At 37.2% G+C, this 14,549-nt stretch overlaps 1 protein-coding gene across 1 annotated transcript; it reads right to left on the bottom strand.

Moving 5' to 3' along the window:
* Positions 1 to 7,874: 7,874 nt before the first annotated feature.
* On the bottom strand, positions 7,875 to 9,062 carry LOC124913303. The gene is made up of 2 exons (XM_047453896.1): positions 8,649 to 9,062; positions 7,875 to 8,585 (listed from the first exon to the last, which is right to left on the bottom strand). Exons 1-2 carry the CDS (start codon positions 9,060 to 9,062, stop codon positions 7,875 to 7,877), a joined length of 1,125 nt encoding a protein of 374 aa, XP_047309852.1.
* Positions 9,063 to 14,549: the final 5,487 nt, after the last annotated feature.

Genomic DNA, 14,549 nt, shown 5'->3' with positions numbered 1-14,549 from the left:
AAGATGATAGAAAGAAACAACACAGCAGTTTGTTTATGGATGTTCGGAGCAAACTCTCAAACATCACCTCTTTTCCAACCACCGGAAGGATTCACTATAATATGTTTTGAATCAAATACAGTTTGCACGAATAGCTCACTGTTGAACAGAATAGACTCTGTTCAACTTACAATATGATGAAGAATATCACTTAGATAAAACGATGCTTTGATTCTAACTCTCTCTTGATTAACACATACTAAAGCAAGAAAGTAGCTGATAGTTACAATAGAATAATCTGAGTATCGATAGATCAATTAATTTTCTGACAGTTCGTCCGTTGTCCTTGAGATTCTTTAAATTAGGAGCATGTACCAACGGTCGAATGTTCATAATGACATGTGGAAAGCTTCCATTGGAACGCCTCCATAGTACACAGCAGACTCTGAATACAAGGATTATGGTCGTACACAACTGGTAGTGCGCCGAATATTCTTCAGAGATGTACCTGCAAAACAAGTAGTGTGAAGGATATTCGCTTACGTGGCATTGGTTGATTGATTGCAGCTGACTGTCGTACTGATCTTCACTGGAAAGTGGAGCAGGAGTAGCGTACAACTAGAGCATGTGGGTAGGTGGGTGCTAGCTTCAAGCAACTACTTAAGCATAACATTAGACGTATTTCAATTAGACGACCTTGTCTAATGAAATTAGACGTCCCCGTCTAATAACAGGATCCATTAGACCACCTGGTTTAATGGGATTAGACTTCACTTCTAATTACAGTTCACTTCAGACTATTCTAAAGGAGTTAGACTACACGTCTAACTTTCTCTTTCCATTAGACTCCACGTCTAATTAAACTAGTTCGACTGCACGTCTAACTCCATGTGTTATACTGCACGTCTAACTCCGCTAGTTAGACTGCACGTCTAACTCCGTGTGTTAGACTGCACGTCTAACTCAACTAGTTAGACCGCACGTCTAACTCAACTAGTTAGACTACACGTCTAACTCCGTGTGTTAGACTGCACGTCTAACTCAACTAGTTAGACTGCACGTCTAACTCAACTAGTTAGACTGCACGTCTAACTCAACTAGTTAGACTGCACGTCTAACTCAACTAGTTAGACTGCACGTCTAATTCAACTAATTAGAATGCACGCCTAACTTCGTGTGTTAGACTGCACGTCTAACTCAACTAGTTAGACTGCACGTCTAACTCCGTGCATTTAATGCTAAATCGGTCTAATGAATTGAAACAGAATCAAGCGTAAAATGTTTACATAGGTTTATAGTTGGGAACCAATAACGAAAAGATGATAGAAAGAAACAACACAGCAGTTTGTTTATGGATGTTCGGAGCAAACTCTCATACGTCACCCCTTTTCCAACCACCGGAAGGATTCACTATAATATGTTTTGAATCAAATACAGTTTGCACGAATAGCTCACTGTTGAACAGAATAGACTCTGTTCAACTTACAATATGATGAAGAATATCACTTAGATAAAACGATGCTTTGATTCTAACTCTCTCTTGATTAACACATAGTAAAGCAAGAAAGCAGCTGATAGTTTCAATAGAATAATCTGAGTATCGATAGATCAATTAATTTTCTGACAGTTCGTCCGTTGTTCTTGAGATTCTTTAAATTAGGAGCATGTACCAACGGTCGAATGTTCATAATGACATGTGGAAAGCTTCCATTGGAACGCCTCCATAGTACACAGCAGACTCTGAATACAAGGATTATGGTCGTACACAACTGGTAGTGCGCCGAATATTCTTCAGAGATGTACCTGCAAAACAAGTAGTGTGAAGGATATTCGCTTACGTGGCATTGGTTGATTGATTGCAGCTGACTGTCGTACTGATCTTCACTAGAAAGTGGAGCAGGAGTAGCGTACAACTAGGGCATGTGGGTAGGCGGGTGCTAGCTTCAAGCAACTACTTAAGAATAACATTAGACGTATTTCAATTAGACGACCTTGTCTAATGAAATTAGACGTCCCCGTCTAATAACAGGATCCATTAGACCACCTGCTTTAATGGGATTAGACTTCACTTCTAATTACAGTTCACTTCAGACTATTCTAAAGGAGTTAGACTACACGTCTAACTTTCTCTTTCCATTAGACTCCACGTCTAATTAAACTAGTTCGACTGCACGTCTAACTCCATGTGTTATACTGCACGTCTAACTCCGCTAGTTAGACTGCACGTCTAACTCAACTAGTTAGACCGCACGTCTAACTCAACTAGTTAGACTACACGTCTAACTCTGTGTGTTAGACTGCACGTCTAACTCAACTAGTTAGACTGCACGTCTAACTCAACTCGTTAGACTGCACGTCTAACTCAACTAATTAGAATGCACGCCTAACTTCGTGTATTAGACTACACGTCTAACTCAACTAGTTAGACTGCACGTCTAACTCCGAGCATTTAATGCTAAATCGGTCTAATGAATTGAAACAGAATCAAGCGTGAAAATATTTACATAGGTTTATAGCTGGGAACCAAGAACTAAAAGATGATAGAAAGAAACAACACAGCAGTTTGTTTATGGATGTTCGGAGCAAACTCTCATACGTCACCCCTTTTCCAACCACCGGAAGGATTCACTATAATATGTTTTGAATCAAATACAGTTTGCACGAATAGCTCACTGTTGAACAGAATAGACTCTGTTCAACTTACAATATGATGAAGAATATCACTTAGATAAAACAATGCTTTGATTCTAACTCTCTCTTGATTAACACATAGTAAAGCAAGAAAGCAGCTGATAGTTTCAATAGAATAATCTGAGTATCGATAGATCAATTAATTTTCTGACAGTTCGTCCGTTGTCCTTGAGATTCTTTAAATTAGGAGCATGTACTAACGGTCGAATGTTCATAATGACACGTGGCGAGCTTCCATTGGAACGCCTCCATAGTACACAGCAGACTCTGAATACAAGGATTATGGTCGTACACAACTGGTAGTGCGCCGAATATTCTTCAGAGATGTACCTACAAAACAAGTAGTGTGAAGGATATACGCTTACGTGGCATTGTTTGATTGATTGCAGCTGACTGTCGTACTGATCTTCACTGGAAAGTGGAGCAGGAGTAGCGTACAACTAGAGCATGTGGGTAGGTGGGTGCTAGCTTCAAGCAACTACTTAAGCATAACATTAGACGTATTTCAATTAGACGACCTTGTCTAATGAAATTAGACGTCCCCGTCTAATAACAGGATCCATTAGACCACCTGGTTTAATGGGATTAGACTTCACTTCTAATTACAGTTCACTTCAGACTATTCTAAAGGAGTTAGACTACACGTCTAACTTTCTCTTTCCATTAGACTCCACGTCTAATTAAACTAGTTCGACTGCACGTCTAACTCCATGTGTTATACTGCACGTCTAACTCCGCTAGTTAGACTGCACGTCTAACTCCGTGTGTTAGACTGCACGTCTAACTCAACTAGTTAGACCGCACATCTAACTCAACTAGTTAGACTACACGTCTAACTCCGTGTGTTAGACTGCACGTCTAACTCAACTAGTTAGACTGCACGTCTAACTCAACTAGTTAGACTGCACGTCTAACTCAACTAGTTAGACTGCACGTCTAATTCAACTAATTAGAATGCACGCCTAACTTCGTGTGTTAGACTGTACATCTAACTCAACTAGTTAGACTGCACGTCTAACTCCGTGCATTTAATGCTAAATCGGTCTAATGAATTGAAACAGAATCAAGCGTAAAATGTTTACATAGGTTTATAGTTGGGAACCAATAACGAAAAGATGATAGAAAGAAACAACACAGCAGTTTGTTTATGGATGTTCGGAGCAAACTCTCATACGTCACCCCTTTTCCAACCACCGGAAGGATTCACTATAATATGTTTTGAATCAAATACAGTTTGCACGAATAGCTCACTGTTGAACAGAATAGACTCTGTTCAACTTACAATATGATGAAGAATATCACTTAGATAAAACGATGCTTTGATTCTAACTCTCTCTTGATTAACACATAGTAAAGCAAGAAAGCAGCTGATAGTTTCAATAGAATAATCTGAGTATCGGTAGATCAATTAATTTTCTGACAGTTCGTCCGTTGTCCTTGAGATTCTTTAAATTAGGAGCATGTACTAACGGTCGAATGTTCATAATGACACGTGGAGAGCTTCCATTGGAACGCCTCCATAGTACATAGCAGACTCTGAATACAAGGATTATGGTCGTACACAACTGGTAGTGCGCCGAATATTCTTCAGAGATGTACCTGCAAAACAAGTAGTGTGAAGGATATTCGCTTACGTGGCATTGGTTGATTGATTGCAGCTGACTGTCGTACTGATCTTCACTGGAAAGTGGAGCAGGAGTAGCGTACAACTAGGGCATGTGGGTAGGCGGGTGCTAGCTTCAAGCAACTACTTAAGAATAACATTAGACGTATTTCAATTAGACGACCTTGTCTAATGAAATTAGACGTCCCCGTCTAATAACAGGATCCATTAGACCACCTGCTTTAATGGGATTAGACTTCACTTCTAATTACAGTTCACTTCAGACTATTCTAAAGGAGTTAGACTACACGTCTAACTTTCTCTTTCCATTAGACTCCACGTCTAATTAAACTAGTTCGACTGCACGTCTAACTCCATGTGTTATACTGCACGTCTAACTCCGCTAGTTAGACTGCACGTCTAACTCAACTAGTTAGACCGCACGTCTAACTCAACTAGTTAGACTACACGTCTAACTCTGTGTGTTAGACTGTACGTCTAACTCAACTAGTTAGACTGCACGTCTAACTCAACTAGTTAGACTGCACGTCTAACTCAACTCGTTAGACTGCACGTCTAACTCAACTAATTAGAATGCACGCCTAACTTCGTGTATTAGACTACACGTCTAACTCAACTAGTTAGACTGCACGTCTAACTCCGAGCATTTAATGCTAAATCGGTCTAATGAATTGAAACAGAATCAAGCGTGAAAATATTTACATAGGTTTATAGCTGGGAACCAAGAACGAAAAGATGATAGAAAGAAACAACACAGCAGTTTGTTTATGGATGTTCGGAGCAAACTCTCATACGTCACCCCTTTTCCAACCACTGGAAGGATTCACTATAATATGTTTTGAATCAAATACGGTTTGCACGAATAGCTCACTGTTGAACAGAATAGACTCTGTTCAACTTACAATATGATGAAGAATATCACTTAGATAAAACGATGCTTTGATTCTAACTCTCTCTTGATTAACACATAGTAAAGCAAGAAAGCAGCTGATAGTTTCAATAGAATAATCTGAGTATCGATAGATCAATTAATTTTCTGACAGTTCGTCCGTTGTCCTTGAGATTTTTTAAATTAGGAGCATGTACTAACGGTCGAATGTTCATAATGACACGTGGCGAGCTTCCATTGGAACGCCTCCATAGTACACAGCAGACTCTGAATACAAGGATTATGGTCGTACACAACTGGTAGTGCGCCGAATATTCTTCAGAGATGTACCTACAAAACAAGTAGTGTGAAGGATATACGCTTACGTGGCATTGTTTGATTGATTGCAGCTGACTGTCGTACTGATATTCACTAGAAAGTGGAGCAGGAGTAGCGTACAACTAGAGCATGTGGGTAGGCGGGTGCTAGCTTCAAGCAACTACTTAAGCATAACATTAGACGTATTTCAATTAGACGACCTTGTCTAATGAAATTAGACGTCCCCGTCTAATAACAGGATCCATTAGACCACCTAGTTTAATGAGATTAGACTTCACTTCTAATTACAGTTCACTTTAGACTATTCTAAAGGAGTTAGACTACACGTCTAACTTTCTCTTTCCATTAGACTCCACGTCTAATTAAACTAGTTCGACTGCACGTCTAACTCCATGTGTTATACTGCACGTCTAACTCCGCTAGTTAGACTGCACGTCTAACTCCGTGTGTTACACTGCATGTCTAACTCAACTAGTTAGACCGCACGTCTAACTCCGTGTGTTAGACTTCACGTCTAACTCAACTAGTTAGACTGCACGTCTAACTCAACTAGTTAGACTGCACGTCTAACTCAACTAGTTAGACTGCACGTCTAATTCAACTTATTAGACTGCACGCCTAACTTCGTGTGTTAGACTGCACGTCTAACTCAACTAGTTAACTGCACATCTAACTCCGTGCATCTAATGCTAAATCGGTCTAATGAACCTCATTAAGACCACGTCTAATAAAGTCTGATTTCGATACACCTGCACCAAAGACAATTAGACGCATAGATTAAATTTATATTCATTCATCATCAAAATTCCAATAGTCAAACTACTTTAACATTTAGTCAAAATAATTTGACCCAACATTAGCTATTTGAGAAAAGATGAAGAAGATGAACACAATTTCTTAGAGAGAAGTTAGAGAAAACTAGGGTTCTTAAGAAATTATTGAGAGTAAAAATTCAGGCGCATGCACGATGTCCTTAAATAGAATCCCAACAGTCACATGGTCTAACCGTCAAATTTAATAAAGAGGGGTCCACCAATTTAATGTTAGACACCTTTTCCCAAAGGTAGTCATCATTAATTTAGAGGGTATATCAGTCATTTTCCGTAACCTTGAGAGACACACGTCTTCAAGTTACTAGGAAATGACTGATTTAAATGTTTGAGCGGGAAAATAAGATGACAACGCATAAAGAACAGTTGTCCTTAATTAGTTTGAAGAGTAAGCGTCTAATTGCACATGTAGTTAGACGTTTCATTTGTTTCTATATTCTGGTATCTAGGTGGAATAACCGTCCATTTGACGCATGAGTCTATTAGACACAGTAATCTAATCACATGTGTCTTATAGATGTTTGAATGTCTATTAGACGTAGACGTCTAATTACGCATGAACAACACATATTAGACGTGTGTTTGGTTAGACGGGAGCGTCTATCAGTGCCAGTCTTATAAACGTCTAAGTGTCTATAAGACTTCGACGTCTAACCGGATAGGTTTTACACCAAGACATTTCACCTTAGAAGCATAGACTGTATACGTAGTTGAGTGTCTAAGTACTTGCATTTCTTTTAGACGTCCTCGTCTAATAGACCGATTAAAGATTTCGTCTGCGTGCATCTGACTGAACATATTTACACAATAAATTTCCTCAATTTATGCATGTACAAAAAGAATAAACAAATGTTTATGAGGTTCTTCGGACCCAAAAGTATTTTAAAAACAAACAAAAACACTTAGTCCTTGGAAGTGGTGTGTGCCACTGTTGATCTTCTAGAGCATGTCTTCAGAAGATTTATCTCCAATCTTCTTTCCTGTAGCTTTCATGTATCACATACCCAAGAAAATATTTACAACTTTGGGTACCCACATTCACTTGGGTCCTCGATCAATCAGTCCCTTGGGAATCCATATTTGAGTTATTCTTATGGATTTTGTATTTTGTGTTGTAATAAGTGCGTATGATTTTGACTTAGTAGACGTCTTCCTGCTAGTCAATGATCCTTTAACTTTAGAGGATGGTTTTGTTTTAATACTCCTTGAATTCTTGTCAAGTTTTAGTTTTCAAGTCTTGTTGGTTGCTTCTTACATAATTTTCAGCCAGCAAACAGTTGGCGGAACATAAGTTATCTCATCCTTTAAATTTGGATCCTCACAGATTGGATCAGTTCCAATATCAGTTAAACTTCCTTTGAAAAAGCCTATTGTCTTAAGCTTGTCAGTTGTTGAGTTTAACTTCTTGAAGGACTTGTCTGAGTCATCGCTATCAAATCCTAGACCGGATTTACATCCAGAAGGTTTCAATAGATTAATATGATATTTGACAACTTCTCCATACCTTGTCCAAGAACTGACAATATAATTTAAACGTTTGTTTTTAGAAGAGAGAGTTTGAATCTTTTTCTTTCAGCATCTCATTCTTAGATGAGACCTCTTCATTGTTATTTTCAAAAACTTTTTGTTCTAGAGTTTGTGATAAAATCGGTTGAGACATTTCAAAGGTGGATTTTATTTCATTATAGGATTCTGATATCTTTTTATACTCTATGACCATGTCATTGAGTGCAGCTACCAGTTCCTTCCGTGAGAATTCTTTAGAAGAGAAATCAAATACCTCCGATTCCATAGATTCTTCTTCTTCTTCTCTTACTATGAAACAAGCAACCTCGTCATCATAATTATCATTGGACGATGAGTCAGAGTCGCTGTAGTTCCATTTGGCCTTCCCGTCAGCCGGAGCCTTCAGCTCTTTCTCTTCGTCCTTTTTCTTTTCATCACACTTTGACTTTCTGCATTCCGCTTTGTAATAACCTAAAATACCACTGTTAAAGCACTTCACTTTAAATTTTCCATCATTAGATTTCTTATCATCATTAATATTTGAGTTGTTTGAGTTAGAATTGCTCTTCTTTATAAATTTGCCAAACTTTTTCACGATGAGAGCCATTGCATCGTTGCGAAGCTGTTGGGAAGTTGTCTTCACTTCAGTGGCAACTAGTTGCTCATCGGCAGTAACCAAATCTTTGGTTATGATGATGGCTGAGGGGTGCTCCTCTTCAATCCTAGAGTTCAACTCGAACTCATAAGCCTTCAGATCAACAAGAAAGTCGAAGAGCTCCATCTTATTGAGGTCTTTGGACTCCCTCATCACCATGGACTTGATGTCCCACTCCCTTGGTAATGCATGCATAATCTTTATAGAAATCTCTCTGTTGTTGTAGGTCTTGCCCAAAATGGATAGGGTGGTGACAATCTGACTGAATCTTGAATAAAATTCATTCATCGTCTCTCCTATACACATCTTAAAGTTGTCAAACTGCTTTGTGGAAATCGTGATCTTGTTCTCTTTGGTTTGCGCATTGTCTTCATAGAGTTGAGTGAGTCTGTCCCAAATTTCATTGATAGACTCGGAAGATATGATGTAGTTGAACATGCTGTCGTCAAGGGATCTATACAATATGTCCATGACCAAGTTGTCAAGGTTGTTCTTCCTCTTATCTTCACTTTTCCATTCAGATTTTTCTTTGTCGATCTTGATGGGTCCTTCAGTGACAACACTCCACATGTCATCATGAAAAGAAGAGAGATGGGCACGAACTCTCTTCTTCCACACTATGTAGTTTTCTTTCGAAAACATGGGGATCTTAGAAGAGCTAGAATCTTTCGACATGATTCAGGCTCCTTTTGCTTGATAGGATCGGTGCAACCAATAAAGACGGGGTCTTACTATTGTTAGCAACATCAGATAAACGAATTGATATAAATCTTGTTAGGGATTAATATCACTTTACATTCTTCACAAACTTTTATAAACTTTTGAAATGATTCAAGTGTGAAACTATTTGTTTGGGTTTGAAGTTTTGAATCAATGAGAAATGGAAGACATAAGGAAAGAACACAACAAGTTGTTTATGGATGTTCATAGCTAACTCTCCTACGTCAACCCTTCTTCCAACAACCAGAAGAATTTTACTATATACTTCTTTGAATCAAATACAGTTTACTGATCTAGCTAAACACTCTGTTCAACTTACAATATTAACTAAACACTCTGATATATAGCTAGATAGTTTTTGATTCTTTCTCTGTTGAACTTGGAAGATGAAAGATATAGTAAGTGCAAGAGTAAGTTTGTAAAGTTATAGAAATGAGAAAAATAATCAGTGATTCGACAGTTGTCCTTGAGCATCTATTTGTAGTAGAAGGACACCAACGATTGAATTTTCTTCATGGACACGTGACAAGCATCCATTGGAAATCCCCCATAGTACAATAGTATAGCAGACTATGTGCTCATGGATCATGGCCGTACTAATCGGTAGTGCGCCATATATCCTTATGGAACTGTCATGTACTAAAAAACTAGTGGGAAAAATATTCGTGTACGTGGCGTTCATTCATTTGATACAAATAGCTGGTCTACTGGACTACAAGAAAGGGTGGAGCAGGAGTAGCGTACAACTAGTTGATCGTGGGTAGACGTATGCTAACTTCAGACGGCTGATAAAGCGAGGCATTAGACGTGCTCCATTAGACTACCAAGCCTAATGGAGTTAGACTACAACGTCTAACTTCGCATCCCATTAGACTACCACGTCTAATGGAGTTAGACTGTAACGTTTAACTACATATCTGTTAGACTGGAACGTCTAACTACGTTTCTGTTAGACTGACACGTCTAACTACGTATCTGTTAGACTTGCACGTCTAACTACGTATCTGTTAGACTTACACGTCTAACTACGAATCTCTTAGACTGCCACATCTAATTACGTATCTGTTAGACTGGCACGTCTAACTACGTATCTTTTAGACTAACACGTCTAACTACGTATCTGTTAGACTGACACGTCTAAATACGTATCTGTTAGACTGGCATGTCTAACTACGTATCTGTTAGGATCTAGGTAGCCGCTGGAGGACCGGGGGTTTGACCGGTTAGCGGTTCTTACTCAAAGGGTGGTGGTTAATCCGGTTAGAGATTAACACCGGGGTTTCAATACTACACAAACTGTCACAAACCCTTGAACTAGGTTCAAGCGCGGAAGAGGTTTGTTTCAGGTTGAAGCAGCACACTTGTATGATAGGCAGAACCGGTTTCGGATGATGAAGGTTAAAGAAAATTGATGGGTCGGTTTCGGTAGTCTGGTAATTCGGCTTGGATAGAGTTTAGTAGGTTAGAGCGGTACGCATCGACTAAATAATGGAACCGGCAGAAAGTAAATGACAAGACAGATTTTATGGATGTGCGGAGATAAAACTCCTACGTCACCCCTTCCTCTCGAAACCGCGAGAGGGATATTCACTAAGGAATACAAGTACAATCCGATCAAGACTTATTTCCTTCTTGATAACACTCTTACAATTTGCACCGAAATTGTAAAACACACACACTTCAACTTTAGCACTTAGGCTTTTTCTAGAATACACTGTTTGGAACTTGTAAATTAAATGCTCTTAGAATCTCTTGTTATCCTTCTTGTTTCTCTGTGTCCCCCCTTTACTCTTCTTCAACTGCCCCTTTTATAGATGAAATATGCCAACGGTCATATTTCATCTCCTTGAATCTGATTGGCTGAGAAGAGGTGCAGAGGTTCAGTGTTTCAGTGATTCAGACCCTGCGGTCATCTTTTCAGACCTGACGGTCAATCTCAGACCTGGCAGTCTATTCTTCCGGTGTGTAAGACAAACTTGCTAGGTTTGTCTTTTACTCAATATGGACCTTGTCTGTTAGACAGTTGTCTGTACTTGGAAGATCTCCTTTCTGACTTATCCCGAAGTGGAAAGATCCTGTAGGACTGTCTTCTGTAACCTTCAGGCTTTCCTCAGACTTGCATGGATATGGAAGTGTTCAGTATGTTCCTTTGATATCATTCTCAATAGATACCCGAATTGTCTTCTTGTACTGGTCGGTCATTTGACTTAACCGGATGGCTTCCGGTGTGAGTAATATAACCGGACTTCTTCCGGTTATCCCTCTGCCTTGTGGCTGATCGGCTGTCTGATGTTTCCGGTTTTAAGCTTTGGCCGATCCTTTCTTTGTGCGGTCATGTTCCAAGTGTTCCTGGTTGGTTTAGTGACTTGACCGACTAGTTTTCTTTAGCCGGTTCTTTTGTTTGACCGGTCCGGTTCCTTGTTCCTGCATGGAAGGTTTATTTAAGTTAGGTTTATGTGAACCGGTCTAATTTTATCTAACAATTTCTCCCTTTTTGATTATTTTATTTAAAATTATCAAAACAATGTAAGTTTGCAAACGTAGGCCGGTTCTTTCTTTGTCCGGATTTTTGAAAGTGACTTGGGAGAATTTTTCAAAAAGTTTGGAAAAAATTTGAGAAATTTTTTGGAAAAGTCTTATCTTTTATCTTATCAGTATCTATTCAACTTTCACGTCTAACTACGTAACTGTTAGACTTGCACGTCTAACTACATATTTATTAGACTGACACGTCTAATTACATTTCCCATTAGACTTCCACGTCTAATGGAGTTAGACATGCACGTATAACTAGAAACACGTCTAATTAGCCTACTTATACCACATCTAAGTTAGTCAAATCTGATACACCTGCATAGAAACAATTAGACGACTTAACTTCTTTCATATTTAAACATAATTAAAACCCAGTTGATTAATATTTAATAATTTCTAAGTTAATTAACTTTTCACTTAGTTCTTCCCAACAATTTATTCTAAGTTGATTAACTCTTTACTTATTTTTTTCTAATATAATTGAATCTTTAGATTGATGATTTGAACATAACATTAATATAAGAAGTTAATTCTAAATATTATTAATAAACTAATATTGACTAATTTGAACATAACATAATTTAGAAATGTTTGACATCATAATTGAAAACGCATTACATACAAAATATATATATATATATATATATTATTTTGTTCTGCATATATATATGACAAATGTACTGACACATAATTGAGCCCTATAATTTGAAGTGAGTAAATTTTTTGAAGCTTAAATGTTTTCAAGAATTGTTAGACACAATAAATAGTTCAAAAAGTATTAAAACAAATGTTATTAACTGTAAACTTATGCTATTATAATATTTTGTGCCAGCAATGTTTGACGGTGATATAATGTCGTATAAAATGCACACGATCTTTTATTTACCTATCTGCCAAAAATATAATGCACACAAGAACAATTATATGAACCATTACATAAAGTACAAGAACATTGAGTATATGAATAAAATTGACTTATTTTTTCAACCTATTAGTTCAAGATAGAGAATTCTTGAAAAAAAGTACACATATGGACAAAATATAAACGCAAACAATTATGAAAAGGTAAAATGTTAATGCATAATCATTTGAAGAGTGTTGAGAAATATCAATGGAAAATAAAATATGTCAAATAGGTTTCTATTAGAGTCGGCATTAAACAAAATATTAAAACAAATAAGAATCAATTAATTTAATGTGATCTTATTCCAATTTGTATAAAATTAATTTAAATTTATCTATAAATAATTACCTCATTAAATCTTTATAAAAAGATGAGAAATATATTATTGTAATAAATGTAAATGACACATTTATTCTTTTGGAAAATAAATTTCAACAGTACCCTTTATAATCTTCAAAAATATGTGAAACCTAAGTATATCAACAAAGAAAGTGATATAAAGATTTACAAACCATAGAGAAAGATAGTTATGGCTAGAAAATCAAGTAGGGGTCGCCAGAAAATCCCAATAAAGTGGATTGAAGATGGGGATAAATGTTCTGTAGCGTTCTCGAAGAGAAAGTCTGGAGTCTTAAAAAAGGTAAGTGAACTTTCTACTATGTGTGGAATATGTGTGGAATAGATATGGCACTAATTTTGTTCCTTGAAAGTGACAAAGCCTTCTCTTATGGCAATCCTACTTTAAATGCCATATTAGATTGCTTTTTGGGTGTAGATTCCCAAAGAGTGTTTGATTCAGCATCACTTAAAATCATTGAGGAACAACATATCTCCAGTATTCAAGAGATGGAAGGTAAAAGAATGAATGATGAAGAAATGCTCAAACTTGAGTTACAACGTAGGAAAACGTTGTCACTAGAGATGATTAACCATGCTCTGGGAAAATGGTGGGAGTAGCCAATTGAGAAAATGAGCTTACTCCAAATACAAATTAGGAATGCTAGTATGGAAGACCTAAAGATGGTATTCGAAGAACAAGAAAAATTTAAAGATGGCCACACACAATTGGAATTCATTGGATTTATTAGCCCTTACTAGTGTAAATCAAATTAGTCCATAAGTGATTTGTTTTTTGTTTGTGTCAAACTTTATTAGAATATGTTATATGAATTTTATTAAAATATGTTGTTTTAGATATCCATCTTTGACTTTTGGTGGTAATGTATTTTATTCTTAATATTTTTTTCTATTTAATTGAAGTTAAAATAATATATCAAGTGATTATTATTGAAAGTACTCATTCATTTTCAATAATATATTTTTTTTTGAACAATCACTAATTTTTTAAGGCACAACTCAATTTTTAAATGAAAAATAAATTAATAAAAAGTACAAGAGGAGAAGCCTTTAAGTTTGTGTTGAACATTTTGTTGTATTAAAGTGGGAAAACTAGAGGTCGGCAGTGGGTCAAGCTAACCCAGCCCGGCATGTCCACATCCCATTTTTGGCCCGGCCCGGACCGGTCCGATCCGACGAGTTTTGACGGGCCATGGGTCAGCATGATAACATATCATGGGTTGGGCTGGGTTTGATTTTTTTAGCCCATAGGCTTGCCTCGGTCCGACCTTCTAATAGCCCAAGGCACGGCCCGACCCACAGCCTGACACGGCACATTAGTAAATATAAAGAAAAAAAATGGTAACAAAAAACGGTAACACTTATAGAAAAGACAAAAAACGATAACCAAAAAACGGTCACATTTCTACGGACTCTATAAATTGAATATTTCTCTTCATTATTAAATCACCTATTCTTCTCTCTCTTAATTATCTTTTCTCAACCGCTCAACCTCATTAATTGATATTCTCTCTCAAGTTTTAACATTTAATTATCATTTC

The sequence above is a fragment of the Impatiens glandulifera genome, chromosome 8 (genome assembly GCF_907164915.1).
Source record: "Impatiens glandulifera chromosome 8, dImpGla2.1, whole genome shotgun sequence".
NCBI lineage: Eukaryota > Viridiplantae > Streptophyta > Magnoliopsida > Ericales > Balsaminaceae > Impatiens > Impatiens glandulifera.
This window is presented reverse-complemented; position numbering and strand designations above follow the sequence as displayed.

Bases quoted from the DNA above. Each gene is read 5' to 3' on its own strand.
- LOC124913303 (XM_047453896.1), bottom strand. From the start codon at position 9,062: ATGTGGAGTGTTGTCACTGAAGGACCCATCAAGATCGACAAAGAAAAA. The intron at 8,586-8,648 runs GTGATGAGGGAG...GTTGATCTGAAG, and splicing joins AGTGGGACATCAAGTCCATG to GCTTATGAGTTCGAGTTGAA.